The sequence below is a fragment of the Macadamia integrifolia genome, chromosome 4, assembly GCF_013358625.1.
Source record: "Macadamia integrifolia cultivar HAES 741 chromosome 4, SCU_Mint_v3, whole genome shotgun sequence".
Lineage (NCBI taxonomy): Eukaryota > Viridiplantae > Streptophyta > Magnoliopsida > Proteales > Proteaceae > Macadamia > Macadamia integrifolia.
This window is the reverse complement of record NC_056560.1, coordinates 7111095-7137730: the sequence shown is the minus strand read 5'-3', so window position 1 is coordinate 7137730 and position 26636 is coordinate 7111095. Positions and strand designations below refer to the sequence as shown.

The 26636-nt window shown below is 39.9% G+C and overlaps 4 protein-coding genes and 1 non-coding gene across 5 annotated transcripts; 1 reads left to right on the top strand and 4 right to left on the bottom strand.

Moving 5' to 3' along the window:
- Positions 1 to 2209: 2209 nt before the first annotated feature.
- Positions 2210 to 3727, bottom strand: LOC122075246 (pentatricopeptide repeat-containing protein At2g45350, chloroplastic-like). The gene has a single exon (XM_042640203.1). It carries the CDS (start codon positions 3725 to 3727, stop codon positions 2210 to 2212), a length of 1518 nt encoding a protein of 505 aa, XP_042496137.1.
- A 313-nt stretch (positions 3728 to 4040) lies between these two features.
- LOC122076533 (eukaryotic translation initiation factor-like) lies at positions 4041 to 13755 on the bottom strand. The gene is made up of 9 exons (XM_042641868.1): positions 13269 to 13755; positions 8539 to 8610; positions 7406 to 7501; positions 7031 to 7228; positions 6619 to 6716; positions 6334 to 6421; positions 5887 to 6237; positions 5531 to 5773; positions 4041 to 5442 (listed from the first exon to the last, which is right to left on the bottom strand). Exons 1-9 carry the CDS (start codon positions 13467 to 13469, stop codon positions 4384 to 4386), a joined length of 2406 nt encoding a protein of 801 aa, XP_042497802.1. The 5' UTR covers positions 13470 to 13755; the 3' UTR covers positions 4041 to 4383.
- On the bottom strand, positions 12360 to 12464 carry LOC122077639. The gene has a single exon (XR_006139886.1). It is a non-coding gene; the product is annotated as a small nucleolar RNA snoR103 (small nucleolar RNA).
- A 3544-nt stretch (positions 13756 to 17299) lies between the features above and the next one.
- Positions 17300 to 17981, top strand: LOC122077552. The gene is made up of 3 exons (XM_042643515.1): positions 17300 to 17373; positions 17456 to 17690; positions 17791 to 17981. Exons 1-3 carry the CDS (start codon positions 17342 to 17344, stop codon positions 17845 to 17847), a joined length of 324 nt encoding a protein of 107 aa, XP_042499449.1. The 5' UTR covers positions 17300 to 17341; the 3' UTR covers positions 17848 to 17981.
- A 3816-nt stretch (positions 17982 to 21797) lies between these two features.
- Positions 21798 to 22501, bottom strand: LOC122075827 (60S ribosomal protein L27a-3-like). The gene has a single exon (XM_042640996.1). It carries the CDS (start codon positions 22415 to 22417, stop codon positions 21977 to 21979), a length of 441 nt encoding a protein of 146 aa, XP_042496930.1. The 5' UTR covers positions 22418 to 22501; the 3' UTR covers positions 21798 to 21976.
- Positions 22502 to 26636: the final 4135 nt, after the last annotated feature.

The window sequence follows — 26636 nt, the reverse complement described above, 5'->3', positions numbered from 1 at the left end:
AATAATAGTTTAAAAAAAAAATGCACAAAATGCACTAAATGCACTTTTACCGTTGAAAGAACATCATGTGCTTTGACGGACTGAAAAAGCTCAAATATTGCAAGGTCAAAAGAGTTTAAAATGTATTAAATGCACTTTGAGCATTGGAAAGGCCTTCATGGTCCATGTCCAAAGGGGGCCTGTACACCCAAATGGTTAAGACAATCAAGAAACTCGGTCCAAATTTATGTAGGTTTTGTTTGTTTCAATGTAAAACTTTACATATAATATCTAATGCATATAAAATTTTACATGTTGAAAAATTTTCACACTACAAAACAAATGGAAAGAACCAGTCTTTTCTTCTCAGTAGGGCAAACCACCAGACTAATCAGGTTAGAGAGAGAAATAAAAAAAAATCAAACAAAGGAAATTAAAATAGAGCTCACAGGGTTGGTTGAAGGGAAGGGGAGTTTTTTTTTTTTAGGTAGGTTTGTGTCGTAATGTGAATCAAAGTATATTTTTGGTTGGAGGCTAACGCACGATTGCTCTTCAATGGATGATAAGGTTGATAGGCGTTCTATCCCATTGGTCTCTAGATGTAATCAATGCCTTGAGAACGCTGAATCTTTTCATCATATGTTTTTTCAATTGTGAGTTTTCTGATACAACCTAGTGAGATTGATGTGATTCTTTGACCAAAGATGAAGTGGATTCCCTTCTATTAAGGAGTTACTTTCTGTAGAAACGCAACTCTAAAACGATGCAGAAGATAATGGAAAAACAAAACAAACAATGCACGCGGATTTTACGAGGTTCGGCAAGGTTGCCTACGTCCCCGGTGAGATGAGATCTTGCTTCACTATCAATGGAGAATAGGGTTACAGCGCTCATCCTCACACCTCTCAGTATTGCTTGCATTACAGAGAAAGAAACCCTCGCTACAAATATATAGCGAGAAAAAACCCTAATCCAGATTAAACTACAATTGCCACCCTAATCCGGATTAAACTACAACTGCCCTCAAATAAAAAATTCGAGCGGGGGGCTGCGCCCCCCTACACCCTCTGCTATGCAGGGGGGCCTCCTGCCCCCCTTGCAACCCCCACGGCCCGCTAACCGGCTAGCGGGACCGCCATCTTGGCTGTCTAGGTGCTACACCAGTACTCCCTGGATTAAACTGCGACGGAATACAAGACATCATACACCAACAACTTTCTTGGTAGAGGAGAATTGGTAGAGAAAAGTGGCAACGATTTCTCTTGGTAAACAGTGGTATGCTCCGGCTATTTTGATGCCGTTTCAGCTATATGGACGGAAAGAAATAGATGCCATTATGATAACATACATCATCACCCAGACTGGTTCTGAATACAGTAAGCATACTAACCTACAAAATCATGCAGCTATGTCCACTCCATCACAATCCAACCTTATGAATAGAGGATTAAAGGCAAGTCTCTACTTTTCACTTACTGCTATCATTAGGTAGGGTTTTCATCAGAAAAAAAAAAAAAAAATCATTAGGAAGGATCAGATATCTCTAACAACTTATAGATGTAAATGTACCTTACAAGAAGAAGATCAATGGAAGCATTGTTACAAATCAATTCACCAATTCATAACCTCAATACTCAATGATTTTTTTTTTATCAGTTGTATTTCATTCAGTTTTTTATCTCGATATCAGTCAATTCATTGTAGTCTGGATATCAGTCAATCCCGTCATACCCAGTCCAAGACCAGTCTAATAAGGATCGGTCGATTCGATCCAGGTTTTTCAATCAGTTTTATTGATTCAAACTAGGCTTTGAAACCCCAGACCAGATTGGGATATCAAGACTGGCCGATTCTGATTTGAATCCATCGATTCAATCGATCCAGTTCTGATTTTTAAATCCCTTGGTAGTACCGGAATACTACTTGATTGGTTCTTGGGGTTTAATGTGTCAAAAGGCTTCACCAGCAGAAACTAGTACTAAATTCCATTTAAACCCAGACTCAACTAAGTCCATCCATGGATGCTATGTGTTATTTGAAGTTCTAGTCTTAAGACTGTCCCTCGACTCCCTTCATTTAGTTGCTAGATCATGCTTAGGAGACAGTAATAATCACCTTCCCGCCATTTTTCAGAATGATCTAGAGTAATATAATGGTTAATGGATATATCTAGAGACTTGAATACAGGTACTTGTTTGTGAAATCAAGATCTCTATCCCATGATATCAATTTAAACATCTTCGAACTCTCCCGCCAAAAATCTGTGCATTTTCCCATCAATCTCTATCAAACTACAACCTGCAGCCTTACTGATCCCGGCATCATTCATCTTTCTCCTCCATCTATTTGATTCTTGCCATTGACCGCACATCGCATAAATGTTAGCCAGCATCATGTACTCCCCATCAGTTAGACCATCACTCCTCGCAGTGATGCGCTTAGCTATCAATTCACCCATCTTGAGGTCCCCATGAATCATACAAGCACCAAGTAAAGCACCCAAGACAGTTGCTTCAGGCTCAAATGGCATGGTTTCTATAAGCCCATATGCTTGGTCAAGGAATCCAGCTCGACCTAGAAGATCAACTATGCAGCCATAATGCTCAGCCTTTGGCGAAATCCCAAAGTCTCTCTCCATACATTCAAACAGAAGGCTACCCTCCTGAACCATGCCTGCATGGCTACATGCACTTAAGAGCCCAATGAAGGTAATGTCGTCAGGCCTCGTCGATTTAGCTTTCATCTCCTCAAAAAGTCTCAAGGCAGCTTGACCATACCCATGAAGTGCAAGCCCAGAGATCATGGCATTCCAACAATATATATTCTTCACTTGAGCCTTGTAGAACACCTGTAGAGCTTTTTCTATGCTTCCACACTTGGAGTACATGTCTACGAGTGCAGCTATGACATGGAGATCTGACAGAAATCTAACAGCGTCGGTGTGGATTTGCAAACCGGTCTCCAGTGAATGTAAGTGGGCACAGGCAGATAACACAGCAGACAGGGTTAAATGGTCGGGTTCAGTTCTACTGGCCTTCATCCTGTAGAACAAATCAACAGCATCAGCATAACACTGGTTCTGTAAGTAGCCATTGATAAGAGTATTCCACGAGACAACATTTCTTCCCACCATTTCATCAAATAAAAGACGAGCCAGCTTCATTTCCCCTGCCTCAGTATACAACGCGATCATTGAATTCCATGAGACATCATCTTTGGTTAGCATTCTGTCAAAGAAATCCCTTGCAGATGCCACCCTGCCGATCTTTCTATACCCAGAGATTATGGTATTGAAGGATACAGAATCGCTAACAGGCATCAAATCAAATATTTCAAGAGCATCATCCATCTGCCCGTACGAAGCATAAGCATCAAGCATGGAATTCCAAGCAAGCAAATCTTTCTCAGGCATATTATCGAACAATAGACGGGCACGGTCCATGTATCCAAGAGCAGAATAAAACTTGAGCATGGCAGTTTGAACAAAAACATGAAATGAAAAACCAGTTTTTATAATTTGGCCATGGAGTGGAAACCCAACATGTGAAATGGCAAGACCAGCAGCAGCTTTCAGCACAAGCGGGAAGGTATAGTTGTCCCCATGGACACCGCTTCCCTGCATCTTAGTGAACATCAACACAGCTCCTTCTAAATCACCTGCAATCACTCGATGCTTGATGATCAGATTCCATTGGCGAAGATCAGAAGAGTACCATGGACTACCGTGGCAGCAGGTGAAAGAAACCATTCAGATCAAACTTCGAAGCCAATGGTTCAATCCAAGGTAAACCCACTCACCCGATCCTCAATTAGACTAAGCTGGGATTTGCCTTTTTGTCATAACCGCAGAAGACATAAAGGAATGGCCCCATCAAACAATCAAGAAAACAGAACACTTTGACAATCAGGACAAAAATTCTACAACCTTTCCCTCTGCAGGAACAACAAAGTAAAGGAGTATAGAGATGAAATATAATGACTGCGAAAATCTTGCCAATTGGCTTCCACCGCAAGGGTAAAAAAAAATCTTGCCAATTGGCATAAATTGAAGTTTCTCGGTCTAATAACAAAATCTGATACACCATAAATTAAACAGATACCTTGTTCATCAACAGCATCTAGTGGTGGGTAAAATTTAGCCACACTAGATAGTAAATCCATGGCATTTTGTATAATTCTCGCTTCGCTAAACACTCATATGACCTCAAAAAAAAAAAATATACAACTCAATTAAATTTAAGGGTTCTTCGCAGCTCTGGCTTATCACATATTTTAACACAAGTTGATCGCCTGAAAAGGGGGTGAAAGGGTAAAACATAAAATAAATTTTAAAGCGGAACGGAATAACTGGTTTCAAGGTTACAATGGCTTGACGAGAACCGCACGATTACAACTCCAATATGATCAAGAGAGCAAGGCCTCACAGGCTTGAATATCAGCACCCTGCGTGCCGAGTATTCCTTGCCCAGAAGGACTAGAACTGACAGTCCTCATGACAGCATCAAAAATAGCTTTCTGGAACCGGGGCTCCTCAACCTTCTTCAGAATCTCCTTCACCACACTGAAGTCCAAACCACCAGCCAAGACCATCTTCCCCACAACCTCACCAAAACTGCTGGGTGCTATTGGTAAATCAATAGCAATGTCATCCAACATTGAACCATAGAGAAGACACCCAGTACCAATGTCCCTGCACATCAGAACCTTCTTTGTGAACAAGTAATCCAAGAGCTTTGTGACCAGCTCTACACAGACTGGGCCCTTCTCCAATGCAAGATTGATAGCTTCCTTGACCACCTCTGCGTGGTAGGATGGGGCTTTCAGCTCCTCCACACACTGTAATGCTTCATCCAAGAGGCGAACATGGAAGAATTCCTCCAAAAGAGAGATCGTTTTCCTCTGAAGCTCAGCAGGATTTGCTCTCATTTGAGGAGCCAATGCCTTCTCAGGAGCTGGAGCTGGAACTGGAACTGGAACTGCTGACGGTGCTGGAACAGGCCTCACAGGTACAGGGCTCTGAGCAACAGGATCTAAGCCTGAAACAAGGCTAGAAGGACGTGCAGGAGGGGCACCACTACCCAATAGCGCACTTGTCTTGCCAGTTATCAGGCCTCCACTACCCTGAGGCAGCAGCTTCGAGTTAAAAGAACCTGGTTTCCCAATCAAGGGGGACTGGACACAACCAGACTGCATAGTCTGACCATCACCCCTTGGCATTGAACGAGTACGGGGAACCTCCCAATTGTCATTGTCCATCCCAGGCATCCCAGGCATCTTCCTGGTACCAGGCATTCCGGGCATCATTCCTCCAGAGCCAGGTCTGTTAATAGGGAACCCTCCAGGGTTGACTCCCCCTAGAGCACCAGCAGCACGACCGTTTCTCATGTTTGCAGTTGCACCAGGGCGCAACCCAAGATTCTTCTCCGCCTCTGAGTGAATTTCAGTGATGGTCTTAGCTTTCACCTGCAGAACCAGGATAGGAAGATGAGAAGGGGGTCTCTGATAGATAGCACAATACACCTCAACAAACCTCGAAATTTAGGAAATTTACCTCCTCACGCCTGGGAACCCAGTTATTGGCCCGTAGATCCAGAACATCACGGACCATAAACCTTAACCTTGGTTCCAACTGAGGATTTGTTGCCACTTCCTTCAATCGGCTAAAGTAGACATCATTGATACGCTTAGATTTTAGGCTCGAATCCAACTGCTTCCCAATGGTATTGAAGAAATGGCATATGGCTTCAACATTCTCCTCAGCTGGACATGTTTTCCCATCGTGCCCCAAAAGCTCCTGTTTCATGTAAGCAGAGGATAAGCAAATTTTTTAAAATACTATAATATCGCAAGAGATTTGGACCATTTGGTAGAACAGGATGCCAAACCAATAAAGAGCCCAGTAAGGACCTGAACAATGTGATGAACAATCTTTTCCGGCACCATCCTCTGTTTCAGAAGTTCTCCAATGAGGCGGATGTTTCCAAGGGTACGCAGCTTCACCATTCTTTCTTTATCTCTACGTTCCAACTCTTGTTCAGGGGCAGTCATCTGCCTGATTTCTGCCCTAAGATTGTCAGAACCTTCAAATGCCTCCTGGCAATTATTCAAGAGTATACGCTTGAATGTGATTTCTTTTCCACCAGGTACTTCAGAGGGGAATGGTGGAAGCTTTTTATTGAGATCAGAACAGAGTTGAGCATACATAGGGCAAAATGTGGGCTCCAGTACTGCCTTATCAAAAATAAGTGATATAACACCCTGCAGCAGGCAGAATATCTGAGTACCACTGACAACTAGGGATAAAAGAAAAAAAGGGCGATCTAGAAGTTTGAAGGATCAGTAGGATAAGGAAACCTTTAAGATATCTGGTGTAGTGATCCCAGCATCAATCAGTTGGCCCTTGAGAATATCAAATTTCTCTGGTGTCAGCTTGTTCAAAATACTGCAAAGGACATAAGACACAGAAAATAACATTTCATCAAAAGTAACAGGCTTGATGAAATCGAAAGACAGTAAAACAGTGCTTCAGTACCATCGGCGTGAAGCATTGAATGTCATACTACCACCTAGCATTGATCCACTAGTAGTAGTAACTGGACATATCTAGGAGGACAAGAAAAAGATATTCATAGAGCATACCCTTTCACTGTCTTTAAGACACGTTCTTTCTCAGTGAGATTCCCTCTTCGAACTGACCATGGCACCTCAGCTTTGACAAGAGCCGGAGCAGGCCCTGTCTGAATCAAGTAAGAACACGAGTCAGAAATAATGCCATATGGCAACGAGGTATGCGAGATCCAACTACATGCAATAATTCAAAAGGAAGTGACCACAAACATGTGGAGAAATACCAACAAGACTTCTAAGCCTACACACCTTAGCTTTTCTACATTGATAGCTAAAGCATTAGACAACTCCACAAGTTCATTCACATGACTGAATTCTATAAGACAATGTAGGAATTGCAAACAAGCAACAAAAGAATTACACAAACTAGAAAAAAGCATTACTGATTCAATACCCCTTGATTATAAGAGATTTGACCCCTTACAGTTTGAGAGTTTAGTTGATCTTGGCGGTTATATTGATTTGCTTCTATCTGCCTTGCATCCAACCGACTTGCTAACTCCTTGGTTTCCCGAATAGTATCCCAGGACTTCTCCTCACCAGTAGCATGCAACTGTGAGGATCGTCCACGCCAGTCACGGTTGTCTGGTTCGGTATATCGATTTTGGGATGGAGATTGCAGCTGCCAAAAAAAAAAAAAGTCAAAAAGGTGATGAAGTTGAAGCCTACTACTACCTGTAACTGGAAAATCAGGACAAGCCAGACTACAAGGTGTTCTTATATTGACAAATATAAATATAAAACCCAAATTGATCATTTCTTCCAAAGGATGCTACCAACTCAAATTTAGATAGCTCACATTGGCATCTCCACGAACCCAGTTCTGCTCTTCACCGAAAAATTCAGCCTCAATTTCTTGCTTGATTTTCAGGATATCCTCAGGCACATCAACAGCCTAAGATAAAACACCAACAAAAACAAACAGACCTCCCAACATGTTAAAGATAATCAAAAACTATTACTACTAAAGTACTAGCGTAGCATACAACATAGGAATATTAGGAACCACAACCAAACTAAAATTTTGAAATAGCAAACCAAAGACAATAAGAACACATTAATAAACACCGATTTATACAAACATGCTACAGAAAGATGAAAGTGATACCCTTGATATAATCAGAAAGACTAGAGATCCATTTGTTATTGTTTACTACATCTCGAGGACTATTTTGCACCAAGGCTGAAGATATCTTGCAATGGATGGGCACCACAACACCATCTAAATGATGGAATATTTGTCATGGGCTTCATGGTGTCTAGCCGTGCTGGAGGGGTTTCAACGCAAGGCAACATCAACAAGATGAACCAAGTTGTCCAAGGCGCCCACCTAGGCGATGCCTAGACAACAATTTGAAAGACCTTTTAGATTAACCCCATGTACAACTCCATCCTCAAATTACTGCACCTCAGCTCTATGATTTTTTTTTTTTTTGAATAAAGAAAGCTTCATGGAATTACTCTTTTTACTGCATGGAACTCAGCTATAGGACTGAACCTAACCACAGGGGAAGGGAAACCTAAGGGGAAAAAATAGACATTCTTTTGCAGCTATTTAGCTGTTAATAAGTCAAAACCACTTCAAAAGAGCAACTCTATTGCCCATCTTACCCAACAGTAAACAAAAACCACTTAAATAAAACATATTAAATGATTGAGTCCAGTTGTCCAGGATCCAAAAAAATGTAAAAAAATAAAAAAGCAAAACAAACTTGGCGTTCAATTGTAGGATACTGAGAATACCAAAACTCCAGGATATATGAAACAATTTTCTCTTGTTGTCTCTCTCATATCAATCATAATTCTAACTTAGCACCAACACCAACAAAACCACAAAAGGCATCTAAGAACACATCTTCTCCATCCATTAATCAACATGACAGACATTGTCAAGATAAATGAGCATCATGCAAGGTAGGGTATAGAAATTACCTCCCTCAACTGCAACAGCTGATCACGGGTGTATCGAACACGCTCACGAAACTCAAACCGTGAATCACCAGTCTGGAAAAAAAAAAATAATGAAACATGAGCTAAAGGTCTCCAACTGTACTGTACTTTATCTGCCAGTTCTGCTGCATTCAATGAGGGTAGAAAACTGAAAAAATAATAATAAAGTGCAAAAATCAAGTTTAACATAACAAAATATATGGTACAACCCAGTATCACTTTTAGAAATAGAATGCCACTGAAGAGACAAGAATATTTGGAGTACAATTATCAACAGAAATAAGCAAGCCTAGAAAAATATTAACTACATAGAGACAACTTTTTTACAAAACTTTATCAAAACCCCCTTTCACCCAAAAGAAGAGAAGAAAAGGCTGTAGCAGAAGTAAATTATTGCATGCTTTAAAAGAATTATGATAACTGATAAATGGCAATTTTTCATGGCTACAGTAATAGGAGTCTGAATCCAGTGTCTGGGGAAAAGGTAGATAATATTGTGGATTCAGGGATGGCAACATGGTAGATTAAAGCAAGGCCTACCGTAGCCCTACCCTAAGGGCTAGGAGGAGTCTCATCCTTCCACATCCCCTTTATCTTGTAATATCAGCAAGTACCCCCCATGCATCATGGTGAAAGAAAAGGCAGGGCAGGTCAAGATTGAGAAATATTTAGTAGATCCATGAAATACCGACCCCCAACTCAGCCCCATGCCATTTCTCTGGGATTGATAATATTCATATCCATCCAAGAAAGGAATAAAGTTATCTTTGGCACCTAGAAACTTTCTAGAGTTGACAAAACACATGGTGGATGCTCGGTGGGGGATAAGTAGGATGAACCCTAGATTCAGAATTACAAACCTATGTAATAAGATCATAAGTAAAACCCCAAAACAGAATTTAAGTCAATAGTATGGTCAAAGTAAACCCTTTCTGATGAAGGCCAGAATTTGAACAAGGTTCACAAACCAATAGATCAACAGAAACCCAAACTAATGCAGTTTCTAATGGTGGATTTAGAAAAACAGATGCATCTTCAGAATCAAACAATAAAATTTCCAAATTTGGGAGATTTTCTGCAGCACCAGATCAGAGTGTCTGATCTATCCAAAAACCAGATTGACAGACATGCCAAAATATTACCCAGTCCTAATGGTCAGATCTCTCTCCAAGGTGAAGTACTTGTCTAATAAGGAAAGCTCCAAAACAGAGCATCCGCTGGGTGTATCACAACAAGGTATTTATAGGCAACAGATAGTTACTGATATAACAATGTTTACCAGGTGATGAACTAAGACCCAACCCACCAGAACATGAGATTAATTCACAGAATAGTAAAGCCAATCGATGAAAAAATTAAACAGAAACTTACTAGTAAAACAGAGTAGCAGCAATGGGGATTCGGGATATGACCTTGATTTCTCACCAAAGGCCTCCAATCGAACAAAGTTTCTCACTCTCACTGTTTCTCACAGCACACTAAATCTCTCAGCAGTTAGGCAAAGAAATCCAATTCATTCATCAATTATCAAACAGTGTCTAAGCCTTGGCTCTTACAAGTCTTTAAAAAGCAAGTAAATTCAGTTTCCTACTAGGGGAACGGCAAAAAAGTTGCAGAGACATTAGGAATAGGAAATATACTAGCTAAAAGAGGAATCTTCAACACAGGGGAGTCCGTTTACAATAGCAATTATTAATTGAAATCTAATTAAAAAAAAAAAAGGATTTTTTCTTGTACAACCTCTAAAAATATTCATAACTTCCTGTAACCCCACGAATTGAAAATATGTCCACCGCACCCCTAATGTCTAACGCCGTTAACTTAAAATGTGAAAAGACCTTTTTACCCTTCTACTAACCTCTATAAGAACACTTATTACACCACTGGAAACCCTTGCAAGGGGGAGCTCATACCACCACACTCAGCTCAGCCGCAACCCTAGCAGCAGTGGGCAGAACCAATGTCCCAGTGTGCCGAAGAGCAGAGATAGCTAGTAGGTTTGCTACAAGTTTCTTCTCATAGTTGCAGATTCATTCTCAACAACATGATCAAGAGCTCACATGCTTGCACTTTCTGGAAATCAGAGATGGGTAGAGACCATACTTTGATGACTAGGCCAGCAATAGTGCTAAGTTTGAAGCCAGTGAGAGATTAGTAGTGCAACCAACAAGGGCTTAAGAGAATAAACAGAGGGATGCTAGGATTTGCAGAAGAAGCGGGCAAGCGGGAGTTGCAGGGGGGAAGGCGGTATTCGGGAGATGTGTTTGTCTTCCTTCTGGACCAGAATCGGCTGAACCAAATTTGGATCCGATTTTGTATTCTTTGAGCGAGCAGTGGCCAGAATATCGCAGTAGCAGGAGGTAGTCAGAGCAGGAGTGGGAGCAGAAAAAAAATGGAGCAGCCTTCTACTTCAACAGTTTCTTCTTCCTCTTTTCTTCCTTTTCTTTGCAGGTAATCGGAGCAGGACCAAGAGCAGAGATGAGATGGAGGTTTAGGTTGAGAAAAAGCAACGCACTATACCAATTTGGGGGGGTTTTAAGTGAAGGGTATAAAGTAAGTTCACCCATCCAAAGATAGTTTGGCCATTTAGATAAATCGTAAACTGCTGACATCATCACTTAAGGATTCCCTTCTCACGGAATGAATTTATTAGAAATTTTCTTATGAAAGTGAGGGACATACGAGATCTTTTTTTAAATTCTGGGGGTTACAGGAAGTTATGAATATTTTTAGAGGTGGTACAAGAAAAATTCCCTAAAAAAATGAAAAGATAGCAATCCCATTTGGCATGTGGTCCCAGCTGTCATTATCCGAAACAGACTACTGAGGCCTGTTTTGAAAAACCATATTTAAAAAGGCCCTTAAGGCCAGATTTCCTCTCCTACAGGAATAGGTTTTAAACTCCCCTGAATCAGTGCTGAATGTCAATTATGACACCCACAAATAGGTAATTATTAAGGAATCCTAAAATTGCTGCGCAATGGCATATCAGAATCCACAAACAAGCAGACATAGTTCCATCATTCATTTAGAAGATCCCGGCCAGCACTGGTCCAGGGCAAGTAACTGCACACAGTGCTCAAAATGATGTGCTCCCCACAGTGAGAAAGAGAGCACAGTCAACTACTGTGTCAAGACAAAAGTTACCTGTACATGGGAGCAATTACAACAAACAATATAAATGGGAAGAATATCAGATACACCTGGTCAAGCATTAACAAAGCTTACAAATATGAAAAACCGAACATGACACTTGGCATGCCACACATATTGTGTGTGCGAGCATGTACATGGGTGTGTGTGTGTGTGTGTGTGTGTGTAAGAAAGAGAGAGAGAGAGAGAGAGAGAGATACAAAAAGACAGATTCCCAAATAAAAATCATGCTACCGTAAATCAGCCCTCTTTGTTGTTTCTTATAAGATAATCTTGATTTCTTAGATGATAATGAGTGCAAAATGTCAAACAGCAGAAGGGGAGACAGGCTGTACCACACTCCAAATATTTGATGTCCTTATTAGCTCCTAATTTAGCTGTTAACAATTATGGATCCAATATTAAAGAAACAAGAAAGTACCAAAAACCCATTTTCTTACAGGCATCGACAAACCAGCAGCTTAATACAATAGAGATAAATATCAATTAACTTCACTGTTTACTGTACAAACAGACCCCAACAAGCTGACTATACAGTGAATGTAATCAACTATGCCATCCAACGACAACTACTAATTGGAATGAGAAAATCCAGTTGAGTTAGTACAAGGATGATAGACATCAAAACTATCTTGTCCGTCATCTAAATCTCATGTGAGTAGGTCCTTTATGGGCATCTAAATACTTGATTTATGCCCACCTAAAGCCTACTGCTCACTGTTTGTCCATATTTACGGCAGGTACACATCTTAAGTGCCCCACCAAGAATTAGGACATGAATCATGATCAATATTCTCTTATGATTTTATTGTTGTATGGGTTCCCCTAGAGAGGATGTGAACTTTTAGCCTAAAGTAAAAAAGCGGGGGAGGGGGGAACGTCCGTCTCACTTGTCTACCATAGTTTTTTCTTCTTTTTTATGTAATTTTGCAATAGATCATAACGGGAAAAATACAATTTACAGCTTGAAACTTTAAAAAGTAAAAAAGTAAGGGATTTTTTAAATACAAGTACGGTTTTGCATATCCCAGATACAGATTCCTATAGGCAAACAGTAAATTGATCTTAGAAGCAGGATACAAGGCCCATCACATGGGTTAAAAAAAATGATCCTAAAAACAATTAAGTAGATTACTTAATCTATTTATCAAAAGTGAAACATATGTAAACTGAATCTTCTGAATGTAGGAAAGATTCGATATCATAGATAAACCACACTACAAACAAATGGAAAGACAATTATCCAGTAGCACATTCAAGACAGAAAGGAAAAAAGAAAATCTTGACGCTGCCAGAACATCTGAATCATAGAATAACATCAGCTCAAACACAAATCAACTTAAGCGAATCAGAAAAACTCGTAGAAGCAAAGATCTGATAAAAAAAAAAGTATAAGGACAAACACCTACAACGAAAAAACTTGAATCTTTATACACCTAGCAGAAATGGAAACCAAAATACCAGGTGGAGCAAGTCAAGAACAACCACAGAAGACCCAGAAAAGAAATAAAGGAAGAAACCCTAGATCCGTAAAAGGAGATAGGGTTTTGAAGGCGAACCTTGAGAGATGAAGTCGGAAGGGCTCCGCCATGAGGACGAAGGAACTGTTCATCGGATGACAACGAAGAAAAGGAACCACCAGCACCGCCACTACCAGAATTATTGCCGAAAGCAGAGTCGAAGCGAGGGGCAATTAATCTGCTTCCTCGATTGGCTCCACCACCAGGCCTTAAGCTCAAAACCGTCTGATCTGCCTGCATAACTCGGTTTCTCACTCTCTAATCTGGAGAATCGCCGCCAACCAATCGATCAAGAAAAGCGCTAACAGATAGAATCGACTCACAAACAGAGCCGAATCGCAGAGATTAAAGAAGATATAATTTTCTGTTCGTAAAAGGATTAAGGATAAAGAAACGAAGAAGAAAAGGAGGGGCGATTCGCAGAGAGAGCCTCTTTCTCTCTCTATCTCTCTCTACCTCCCTTCGCCGCTGCAAAGAGAAAACAAGGGGAGAGAGGTAAGACCAAGAGAGAAAAAACCCTTTTATGTATTGGTTACACCTTTTACAAATGTGTGTGTGTGTATAGAATTCTAAATTTTACAACAACTAAAACGCCAACAACTATGAAAATTATGTTACTGTCCTAACTCCTGACATTGCCATTAAAAAACTTGGAGAGGATTTCGCATGCCGCCAGTATGGGAAGGAATTTGCACGCTGAACCAATGGCTGTCTCAAGAAAAGTATCATTCACGTGAGGTGACATATTCAAAATAGGAAAAAAATAATAAAATAAAACCATGTGAGAGGAAAATTGTATTCTGGTAACATGAAATTTTCCTCTTTTTTTTTATATATTTTTTCCCGTAAAACGCATTCACTTCAATATTTCTGAAGTCACATTTACTGATTAGCCCCTTCATTATAAATATATATATATATATATATATTTTGGTAAAAATTGTTAAAAGTAACAATCATTACTAATTTAACTATCTCCAAATCTTTTCACAAATTTCACATTAGACATTATGGTAAAAACATAAGGGAAAAACAAATGTGTCTACAAGTGTCACCTTCCATGTGTCTATCTCTCTTTTTCATATAAAAAGACATTTCTGCTATTTTTTTATTTTGTAGAGAAGAAAGAGATAAATATGTAGAGCGCTGGTGTAGGGCATGCTTTTAAACAGAAAACCACTTTCTGAATCCATATTCCAATGTCATCTTATATGTGGAAACAAAAAGCATTTTTTTTGCAGAGGAGAAAAATATAGACACATAAAGTGTTCGCATAGGCCATGCCCCAAAAGAGAAAACTACTTCCTGGATCTATATTCCAATGTCATGTTTACATGTGGAAATGATCCTTTTCTCACATTAGGATCATATTAATGCACGTGTGTGTTCCATGAATTGCTCCCTTATTTGATATTAATGTTGCGTTTGGTAACAATCTTTGGAAGTGATTTCATTGATTTCTTACTCATTCCAAGTAGATTTGGCACACCCGTCTATTTTCTACTCAGAGCCAGTGGTTCCACTTCACACAAAAAAAATAAAATAAAATAAAATAAAAATCATGTTTTTATCATACATGAGCACTAATGTAAAAATGCTTGCAACTCCCTCACCGTTGACTCTCTCACAACACCGCCTTCTCCTACAACACTATAAGCAAGTACCACTGCAACCCTCGACTTGATCGTCCCTCTCCTATCTTTTTCCCTTAAATCTCATCTCTCTCTACTACCTGCAAACCCCCCCTTTGATTGCAAAGAGGATTTAGACGGAAGGGGCACACTCAGCATGGTTCCCTCTCCAACAATTCGTTAGCTCCAAACATGATTTTAAGTATCGGTGCGTATCGTGCCGTATTGGCTGATACGTATCCGTATCGGTAGGCATCGGCACGATACATACCGATACGTATCATGAAAATTTTAAAACCCTTATGTATTGATACGTATCCTACGATACACACCGATACGCACCGATACATTACCGATACGCACCGATACTCTATGAAAAATTCAAAATTGAAGTGAAATGTACGTTTCGGTATGTATCGATATGTATCGGTATATATCGGTATGTATCGACCGATACACACCGATACGTACCGATACGGTCATAAAATGGCCAAAATGGGTAATTTTTTAGAAAAACATAATTTTTTGAGGTATTTTTGTTCCAAAGTTGCTGTCAACCATTTTTCTCTAACTAAAGTGGAAATCAAGGTTGGGAACAAAGATTTTACATTTATGAGACAATTACAAACCTTAGATTCTTAGTGCGATACTCTCAATTTACTGTTTATGCATAATACATGTTATATATAACTTTTTTTAACTATTTTTTTATGCAAATGTGTATAAAAAAGTGTTTCCTATCCATTTATATGCGTATCTTTAGTGTATCTTAGCGTATCTCCGATACGATACGATACCCTCTGATATGTATCTTAATTTTGGCCGATCGATACAACGACCGATACCGATACTTTAATCCTTGTATGATTATGATCCTTGTTGCTGGATATCTCAAGAACGCAGAAGTTTCTATGGATGGTTTGTCGATATGGTAAGATTCTCTAACAAGAAACTCACACTGTAATCTTCCAAAAGGGCAAACGTATGACCCTTCTGTAAAAACGCAACCCTAAAACGATGCAGAAGATAATGGAAAAATAAGAACAAGCAATGCACACAGATTTACAAAATTCGACAAGATTGCCTATGTTTCCGGTGAGATGAGATCCTGCTTCACTATCAATGGAGAATATGGTTACAACGCTCGTCCCTCACGCCTCTCAGTATTGTTCATGTTACAAAGAAAGAAACCCTCGCTACAAATATATAGAGAAAAACCTTAATTCAAAAAGTACACAATTACCCTCAAATAAAAAATTCGAGGGGGGGCACAACCCCCCCTACACCCCTCGCTATGCAAGAGGGCCTCTTGCCCCTCTTACAACCCCCACGGCCCGCTAACCGACTAACAGGACCACTGTCCTGCCTATAGGCGCTGCACCAGTACTCCCTAGATTATATACTGTGACGGAATACAAGACATCGTACACCAACATCTTCTCCATACACTGATCGTGTTTTTCTTCATTGAGCGGTGAAGAAAAACTTTATCCAATTCATATTGTTGTCGCATATTGAAAAAAGTCGGACCCTGAAATCCCCTCCAAAGAAGCATATGACCATTTAGAATTAAGATGCTCCAGATAAACCAACTTGATTTCATGATTTATAATTAACCACCTCTAATATAATTTGGATAATTATTTATGATTATTGTTGTCTATATCATGAATGGATTAAAATTTCAGAATGTTTCGCCTTAGCCCAAATATCTACCATATGGTAGATTGGATAGGGTCTAAATTATGTGGACAAGTGAAATTCATGTTTTCCTATTCACATGTAAAACTTCAGTCCAAATAGAGTTTGCCAAGTGGTTAAATATAGTTTTGAGAATTCAAAATATGAAAGAGCACTAATAATTAGAATACCGTGTACAGACATGTTAATACAAACTAGGGTATTTAATTGAAGGGTCGAAGTTAGTCATGCAATTGGTTTTTTTAAAACTAGCGGCTCAACCAATGGGGAGACAAACACAATCTCGAGACAACGTTGATCAAACCTCTACTCTTAACTGCATTAGGCTTTAAAATTTGATACATGACTAATTCAGACCGTGAGCTATCTGTCCAACCATTAAAATTACATCATCATCATTCCATGTGACAATTATAATGGACCTCTTCAATTAGCTTATCAAAGGGGACTGCTTCAATGGATTTTTCCCTATTCAGGAGTTGAGTTGTGAATATATTCTTGCTGCTCAATTTTTATCCAAGATAAGAATCATGTAGAAAGAAAACTTGCAAGCAAATTTTTTCTGTTTATTTTCGATCCAAGTCGGCCAAAAACAGAAGAGAATTTGCTGGAAACTCTGTGCGATTCCACTCCAAATCAGGCAACTTTATTTGTTCGATTCTAATTTTAGGAACCATGGCCTTCAGCTAAAAGTCTACTAAAAATATATTTTTATGAAAAAAAGCTAGATATCTTAGTTTGTCTGAAATTTTGCAGCATGAACATTTTGGGTTGGGAAGGATGCTGGCTCTTGGATTCAATGCAGCCATAAGGTTTGTGGCAGAAAAGCCTCGTAGTTACAGCCTTCTGTAGTGGGGCAAAAGCTAACAATTACATTGGTCATTATCTGTGCAGTGTGAGGGTTTCTAAAGAGTTGGGGGAAGGGCATCCAAGATCGGCAAAGTTCAGTAATGGTGGTGCTTATAAATTCATTCATAATTGGCATTATCCTCCCACTCATTCTCATCATCACCAGAAAAGAATTCCCAATTGCATTTTCTTGCAGTACAGAATTGAGAGAGCTAGTCTGAGCTTACCCCTTGGCTCACAGCATCCATTGTCATCCGCAATGTTCAAATTGTTCTCTCTGGTATTACCCGCCCTGGAGATCAAAATCAATACAGATACCAATACAGATCAGTTGTATAACAAATTGATTGTCTTTTTCTTCTTCTTTTTTTTTCTGACAGGGGTGGCGATTGGAGCAGTTTGTAAATTCCATACACTCCTTAAAAACTCCATATTAGATTATTTGGTTTTCCATGCCCTCATTGGTGGGAAACTGTACTGGCGTCATAGAAATCCCTCTCCCAAGAGTTATATATGAAAGTTAGTTCTCTCTCTCTTCTAATTGAAATTGTCTCAGGGAATTTGGTGCGGAATGCTGTGTGGAACCATTCTACAAACATGTGTGCTAATCTGGTTTATTTACAGAACCAATTGGAATAAAGAGGTAAAAAGAGTCAAAGTGTTCATCCCAACATTATGCTTTGCTCTATTCTGCTATGTAAACACTAAAATTGCTCTGCCTTTTCTCCTAAAGGCCTCAATCGCTAGGGAGAGGATACGACAGTGGGGAGGAAACTACAACGAGATATCTAATGACATAGAGAAGTTAACTCGGATGAGTGAAGGGAGCATTTTGCTTCTCTTCCAGGATATTGTTCTTTTCTAGTACATCTCAAAATAATAAAAAATTGCATTCTCCTCACATTGTTTGGAGAGATGCTACTACTTTAATTCAAAGCTAGCTCCCTATTTCTAGTTGCTCTGTTGTCACAGCTCCCCTCCCCTCTTAAATATTTGAGAGGTCTTGCTAAGCTTATCAAAGAGGGTTTTTATGATTAAGTTTTGCCTATATTACAAACTGCAGTACATGGAGGCTTTGCATACTTCTTGTGCTAAACCGGCAAAGTTAAAATATCATACCAGGATACAAGGGGAAGATGTCATCAAAAGAATTAAAAAGGGATTACAAGGGGAAGAGTAGAAAAGCATTCTCAAAGGCATACACCATATACATAAATTGAAGGTACATGTCTGTCTCAAATGCATTCTTAATCTCAGAAGGATAACTACAATAATATCCCATTTTCAGAAATATATTCTTAGCCACTATTCATGTTCATCATATAATTCTTTATCTACCCTAAACACAATAATATTCAATTTTTAACCAATTTTCAAGAGCTTTATATTGCCAAATGGGAAAATATATATACATTAAAACTCACTACATGTCAAATTTCAAGACCTAGTCCAATCAGAAACTCCCATGTATTGGAATGCATCTTATTTTTCAACCTAACATGTATGCTCATGCACTTTCTTATCATAGTTGTCACGGCGCCAAAGCGAACCAAAGCGATGGAGGGTTGTCTAAGCGCTTAGGCGCCCGCCTTAAGGCGAACAAGTGTTATTTTTTATTTTTCCTATTTTCTAACATTATTTAGTAAATTACATATACCTTGTATCATAAAAAAATCAAGATTAAACCACATCAAGTCATTAAAAATCAACATTTAGCCACATCAAATCATAAAAAATTAACATTAAGTCATATTAAATTATAAAAAATCAACATTTAGAGAAATGCTCTTATTCTATAATAAGTTTGACTGGTCAAATGATTTTATTTTTACATGAGGTTTTTCGTATTAGTTATAACATAAAACCAACTTTCTAACAAGTCTAAGATTACTTAAATCTGAGTTACAATGACAAAGTTATGCTTCAGTCAAACTTATTTTTAAGTGGGCAAATACTAGTAAAATCACCTGAATGAAAATAATTTTATGAATATCAAAACAAAATATCATTTTACCAGACTTTTGGTTTTTAGCAATGTTTTAACATGATAGAATTTATAAAATTTTCATAATTGAGAAAAACCCCAGCATTTAAAAGTTGAAAATTGTCCCTATAACCAAAATCCAGTTTTTGTTCTTGGACTGGGGGGTTGACCTTTTTTTATTTTGGAATTTAATTTTTAAACTATTTTTATTGGATTCAAATAAGGGGTATTTGCTTATTTATGAATAATATCTTAAGTAAATTTTTTGAATGATATTTAGCATAAATAAGTGTTGAAACACAAGGAGACATGTAGCGCAACAAGGCGACTGTTGCCTAGGCCCCAGGAAAACCGCCTGGACGCCTTGACAACTATGGGTCCGTTTGATAACATTTCAAGAAACGCGTTTCTGCCATTTCTGTTTCCAGAAACAGCAGAAACGGAGTAAAAAGCGTTTGATATAGCTGTTCCGTTTCACTTATTTTCAGAAATAGAAATAGAAATTTTTACTTATTTATGGTTCAAGAAACGACCTAGGCGAAACAAGTTCAACTTGTTTCGCCGTTTCTAGAAACGACTTGTGGCCATTCTTTCATTAGTTACTATCGACTTCTAAAAACATGACTTATCAAACACCTTCAATTCCGTTTCTGTTTCTAGAAACGGAAATTTATGTTTCTGCCGTTTCTTGAAACAGAAACGACAGAAACGTTATCAAACGGGCCCTATGTTTCTTATAGTTCTTGGATTTTCAAACTTTTGTTTTGCCGCTTGGCAAATTTTTTTAGGCTGATGATCTTGAGGTCTACCTGCCCATCCCCTGTAACATAGATGTTGATCCATATCTGCATAATTTATCACCACACCATAATTCAATGATTATACGTCTCAACAACACTTATCATTCCTTTTTAAAATTCATTAAAATCCATCAGAGAAGGAAGAATTCTTCCTTCACCGTGGCTTAAGTTTTACCTTGGGATTGCTTGGATTAGGAAGTGTTTCACACATTTTAACAAGACCAATGCACACAAAACAAGGAGAAAGAAAAAAGGTAAAAAAATAAGAAGAGGCTACATCTGAAATGGAAATAATATGCGAATACCTGTGCCTTCCAATGAGAAATCACATGTAAAAATCTGCCAGAAATGGGGATTCTGATCATCGAAGCTGGGGACAGAGGAAGAGGCAAAGAGACTAGTTGAAAAAAGCCTCTCTCTCTCACATACACACACAAACATAAACAATCCACATAAGAAGGGTTTAGAAGAAGAAGAAATCACAAAACACCCTTAATTTTGGAGACATCAGCCAATTTGCAGAACAAGCCCATTCCAAAAGGGGGAACGAACTTTTGGGCGTGTTCCGAAACAGGCCTTGTTCTCCAATGCATTCTTTAATCCAAGTAATAACCCATACCAAATATTTTTTTTTTTGTTACTCCAAAAGAGTGTTCTAGGTTGGCATTCTGAAACACAAACTAAACATTCCCCAAGTTACATTATGGGAGTGCTATCTGATTATTAGAACAAGACAAGTGCTGTAAACCAGTAACCATCAACCAGTCCTCAGAGGTGCATACCTATATATCGAGTTTAAGGGCAGAAAAACTGAATAACCTTTCGTTGCCTAGAATACTCGTGTTTGGACCTAATTAAGTACTATGCATGTAATCTTTTTTGCATTCAGGCAAAAAATGGTCAGCTTTTTTTCAACTGGAGAGATATCCTACACACAATTTTGAATACATATACAGTCTGCATACATATATAACTAGTTTAATGGCAGAAAATTGAATAGCCTTTCGTTGCCTTGAATACTATAGTGTTTGGACCTAATTAAGTACTATGCATGTAATATTTTTTGCATTCGCCAAAAATGGTCAGCTTTTTTTTTCAACTGGAGAGACATCCTACACACAATTTTGCCATATTACTTCATTTAACATTGGAAGTGAAGCTACACAGAAAAAATAAATAATGGGGACTACCCATTGACTGATAGAGAAACAATGAGAGTGAATTATAACACAGCTAATCCCTAGAACCTTTCTCTAGGGAGCAGAGACATATAGCTGGTTCAACAAAACACGGCTAAACCCTAGACAGCAGGTTCAATAACCCTAATTCCAATCCACCAACATATTGGTAGATGAAGCAACCATCCTCTTTAAAGAGATGAAAGCTCAAACCTCTTCATCAGAACACCTAGATAACATTATATAGCATATATCAAGCAACGGCAAAAAGATACACAAAATTAAATCAAAACGTAGAAAAAAAACATGAATCTTATTAATCATACATATTCAACAAATCAAACTAAGCACAAAAAATAATAGGCCACCCAAAGGTCATTCAAAAGGGAAGAACAGAAAAGCAATCCATAAATATTACAACAAAATTACTAATAAAACTGAAATCGTGTCGATTGGTCATTGAAATGATATAACAGAGTACACATAAACGAGACTAACAAAACCAGTTGCGAAGGTGTCAAAATAATACACTGTTCATCGTTAAAAAAAACAAAACTCCAGAACTTCAAAACCGTAAACAAAAATTGGAAGCAGAAGAAGTAACCTAAGCAGTGAGGACGACGGCGCCACCAGCCTCTTTAATCTTCTTTTCTGCTATCTTCGAAACTAGTTTGGTCTTGACCACGATCGGCTGTGAGGTAGGCAACACCCCCTTGCCCAAAACCTTGAAGAACCCGTACTGAGTGACATCGATCAGAGGTGCATTGTCGGGTGATGCCTTGTCCTTCGCCTCTTGCGGAATCATCGACCAGAGTTTGTCGATGTTAACGATCGGACAATAGAACTTGTTTCGCAACTTGTGGAAATACCTCATACCAACCTTACCGAAGTACCCTGGATGGTACTTGTCGAACAAAATCCTGTGGTGATGCAGACCACCGGCATTACCCCGACCTCCCGGATGTTTGCGATGCTTGCCTATTCGGCCATGGCCGGCGGAGACGTGGCCTCTCTTCTTCCTATTTTTCTTGAATCGCGTCGTCATTAGACTTCCCTAGCTCCTTCCCCTTCAGGCGATATCAAGTAACAGTCTAGGGTTTCAGATGTACAGGGAACGAACAGATGTGATGGCAATAGGGCTTATAATCTATCAATTCCCTTCATTTTTTTCTTTGCCCCCTTTCTACCCTTCGTTATTTTTCTTATTCTCTTTTTTGTCCTTCGCGCTTGGAAAGAACACTACTTTCTGTTATGTCTACGCTAGATACAGCGAATACGAAAAGACCACGCTGCCCTATTCGTTTCTTTTAGAACGCCCGCTGGCATGTGAAAAAATCGATTTGTGAATCTCTTTAATTTTTACCCCACATAGTATAAGTGGATCGGTCTTATTCGATTCAATCCAACAATTCTAACCGATTCAATCCAATTTTTAAAACCATGCTATGCCCATGAGGCATGAGGTTATTGTAAGGGTGTTAATCGGTTTGGTTTCGATGTATACAGTGCGATTCTTTTCAGTTTGTTTCATATTTATTTGGCTGAAACCAAAATCATACCATTTACTAAATTGTTGCACTTTATGAAACCGTAACTGTTTAGTAAATGGTTTCGGTTCCACGATTCTTAAACGGTATCGATTTCATAGTTTTAAATGATTTTGATCACGGTTTATTTTATACGATTTATAAACAGTTAGCAATCGGTTTGCTAATTTATTCACATGCTTACTAAAATTTACTTTTGTTGATAAACGTTTTAATATTATATCAAAATAAATGAGGCAACATCTTGCTACTGTGATATTAATCTAAGAAAATGATTCCCTTCGCTGTAAGGGTTTTTCTCTCCTGTTGCTAGGGTTCCGCCATCTTCTAGTCATGGTTTTAGCTGCCAAACCAGGATTTGGTCTCCTCTTCACACCGAATGGGTGCCTTGATAGAGGTCTTCCCTACCCGTGAGGGGCTTGGCTGAAGCCAGCTTAGTTTTCTCTCTGCTCATCGGAGCCGTTTTTGGGCCAAGTGCCTTTCCCCACCCCCATTAAAGTAGTCTTCTCATTTCTATATCCCCCATCCTCAGCTAATAAACTATTCCTGCTCTTGGTTCCCGTGTTTTATTATTTCTTTAACAGATGATGAATGAACCCTGGCAGGATCTGGCCATGGACGAACTCACCATGGATTTGCCGAGCCAATACATGGTTGTCCATCCAGAACAACATGGACAAACCCCGGAGATGCTAGACCTCGATCTGACCGAAACCACACTTGATACATCTCCCCTCAATTGAAAGCTGGTACTCGTCAGAACAATTTTCTCCACCAAGCGCATCTCAGCTCTAAACGTTTCTAAAGCCCTTTCCTCGGCCTGGAGACTTCCAAAAGACCCTGATGTCCGCCAAATCGACAACCATTTATTCCTGGTACAAACGTCCCTCGAAGCTGAAGTCCATTTAGCTATCTCTCGTGGCCCATGGCTAGTCAAAAAGCCAAATCTGTGACAGACCCATACGACCAGGAATGAGAATCAACAGACCGGGCATAGGCCCTCAATGGATCGAGTTCTCCTATGCGAAGCTACCCTTGTTTTGCTTTTTCTGCGGTATCATCGGCCACGACCTGAGGGTTTGCAAATCAAACCAAACCTTCATTGTGTCAAAAGCCCTAATCTTCCCCCTTATCACTGAATAAACGAGCCGAATTTGTTTTGAATCTCTATTTGGCGAATGGCTCCATCTAGGGAGCCTGGGAAGTAGACCAACAACGGCCATGCAGATGAAACTCTTAGCAAAGGCCTTACTGATTGAACAAGGAGCGATCAATTTCTCCGACCACTCCAACCGCCACTTCTCGATGGGTGATTTTGGGCACCGCATCCACCCTCAGCTACTCAGGCTTGTTAAATCCCTGATTCACCCAACGAATCTCTGCGGCGGCCCACAAGGTCATACCACTCACTCCAAGGACTGCTGATCATCAGCCAGCCTCCGAGGAATTCCACTCTCTATGATGTCAGTGTTGCATCCACAGTGGCCGCCACCTCCTCCTTGGGAAACCACCTTGATGAGGCTCACCCCCAAGGAGATGACACGTCAGCCCTAACCACCAGGGGTACCACGTGGCCTGAAGACACCATGGACCGTATGAACTACTCACAGCCCGACCCTTTATCCTTGCATGAGGAATTTCTAGGTCCTTCCTACCTCTCACCACCCCACAATTTTGATCCACCACCTAATCACCCAAACCCCCCTACATATCTCTGTCACGACATCCAAGTCCACCCGCTCTATGATGTCTCTCATGTTCTTACTCCACCATATTCGCACCATGAATGTAACCAACCCACCCACCAGGGTGCCATCACCAAGGCATCAACTATCATTATCCTCACTTCAGAGCCTCCAAACACAACCCTTAAACACCCATTTATCTTCATTGAGGAACTGGTGGAGGATACTCCAGCTACAAACCAATGCACTAGGCAGAAAAGACGATTCACATGCCCCGACCCTTTCCTCTCTCACTTCAAATAGTTATGTATTTCACCACCTGGTGAACCAGCCTCCACACCTGAACTTCTTCAGTGGCACCCACCACATACAAGGCTGAAATCTCATACTCGGAACCGTACAAGGATCTATTCCGGAGGCTGTCCAACAGCAAGCACTCCTAGTCTCCAATCCAGTAACAGGGTCAGGGAGGTTGCCCTAGATCAGCCCCCACGGGAACCATGCATATCCTTGCTGGAATTGCTAGGGGAGCTACAGGCCCCTGACAATTCGCTACCTCCAGTAGGTCTGCAAATCACCCCGGCCATGTCTAGTCTTCCTTATGGAGACCAAACAATCTGCTTCCCACGTGAAAAAAATCAAATCCAAGCTGGGATTCTCATAATTTTTTGCTATTGACCCACAAGGGCGATCTGGTGGAATCTCTTTGTTATGGATTCCATCCATCTCTGTCACCTTTCTCTCTGCAACTCCTAACATGATTGACCTTCAGATTTCTAATAACCCTTCTCTCCTTGTAGGTTTTCGCCTATCATTGATTTACGACCCTCTGCATGCCGACCATCGAAAAAGTTTTTGGGAGGATCTCCCTCAATTGGGTTGAAAAATCAATGGGCCTTGGATCCTCATAGGGGATTTCAATGAGGTTTTATCAGGCAATGAGAAGTTCGGAGGACGCCCAAAGCGGAGCTCACATATACAAGCTTTCCAATATACTGTTGACAATTGTGGCCTCATGGAACTCAAATTCTCTGGCCCACAATTTTCATGGTCAAACAAATGTAAAGGGCAACATCTGATGATGGAGAGTATAAATAAGTGCCTCTGTAATGGGGAATTCCTCCGCCTCTTTCCTGATGTCAATGTTCATCGGCATGGGATGGTTAAATCAGACCATACACGATTGTCCATCTACTTCGCCCAACAAGAATCTAAAAAACATGGTTTTCACTTCGAATCAAAATGGGAAGGGCATGCGGAATTAAGAAATCAGGTGGAGGTGGGATGGAAGTCTTCAGTTGCAGGCTCCCCACTCTACAACTTACAGCATAAATTAAATTCCTGCAACTCTAATCTCAAAATTTGGGCAAAGTGCACATTCGGCAATGCTCAAATTGAAATCTCAAAAATCAAATATAAGCTAGAGTCCTCTCAGGCACTCCCTCCAATGGACCAGTCCGAAGCCACTGAGCTAGAATTACGCCAGCAACTAGGGGTTTTATTGGATCAGGAGGAAAAGTACCAGAGGTCCATAATCCAATGGCTAAAGGCTGGAGACCGAAACACGTCATTCTTTCGTACCTCCACGGCAATCAGATGCCACATCAACCGTATATCCACACTAAAAGGACCCTCTGGTCAATGGATCACAGAGGAACCAGACCTCCACAGCCATATAAGGTCATATTTTGACTCTCTATTTACCTCCTCCCAACCCACTAATATCCAACAATTCTTATCTCCCATCCAGTGTGTTATTGGGAACGATATTAATCACCATCTATGTGCCCCTTTCTTGGCACTTGAAATTAAATCCACGGCATTTCAGATTGGTGGTTACAAGGCCCTGGGGCTGGACGGTATTCCAGGGTGGTTTTACCACGTCCATTGGGATATCATCGAGAGGGATGTTGTATCAGCTATGCAACATTTTTTTAATAACAGCTACCTCCTTCGAGGCTTCAACAGGACCGTTCTCACATTGATCCCTAAATGAAAGAACCCATCGGAGTTGGGGCACTTACGCCCATCA

What these genes read in the sequence shown, in the direction of transcription:
- LOC122075246 (XM_042640203.1), bottom strand. Translation starts at nt 3,727, where the DNA reads ATGGTTTCTTTCACCTGCTGCCACGGTAGTCCATGGTACTCTTCTGAT.
- LOC122076533 (XM_042641868.1), bottom strand. Translation starts at nt 13,469, where the DNA reads ATGCAGGCAGATCAGACGGTTTTGAGCTTAAGGCCTGGTGGTGGAGCC. An exon ending in GGGTTCGTGGAGATGCCAAT is followed by an intron (nt 7,229 to 7,405) that starts GTGAGCTATCTA and finishes TTTTTTTGGCAG; the next exon opens with CTGCAATCTCCATCCCAAAA. An exon ending in CTACACCAGATATCTTAAAG is followed by an intron (nt 6,238 to 6,333) that starts GTTTCCTTATCC and finishes TGCCTGCTGCAG; the next exon opens with GGTGTTATATCACTTATTTT.
- LOC122077552 (XM_042643515.1), top strand. Translation starts at nt 17,342, where the DNA reads ATGCTGGCTCTTGGATTCAATGCAGCCATAAG. An exon ending in GGATTCAATGCAGCCATAAG is followed by an intron (nt 17,374 to 17,455) that starts GTTTGTGGCAGA and finishes TTATCTGTGCAG; the next exon opens with TGTGAGGGTTTCTAAAGAGT. An exon ending in TGTTCAAATTGTTCTCTCTG is followed by an intron (nt 17,691 to 17,790) that starts GTATTACCCGCC and finishes TTTTTCTGACAG; the next exon opens with GGGTGGCGATTGGAGCAGTT.
- LOC122075827 (XM_042640996.1), bottom strand. Translation starts at nt 22,417, where the DNA reads ATGACGACGCGATTCAAGAAAAATAGGAAGAAGAGAGGCCACGTCTCC.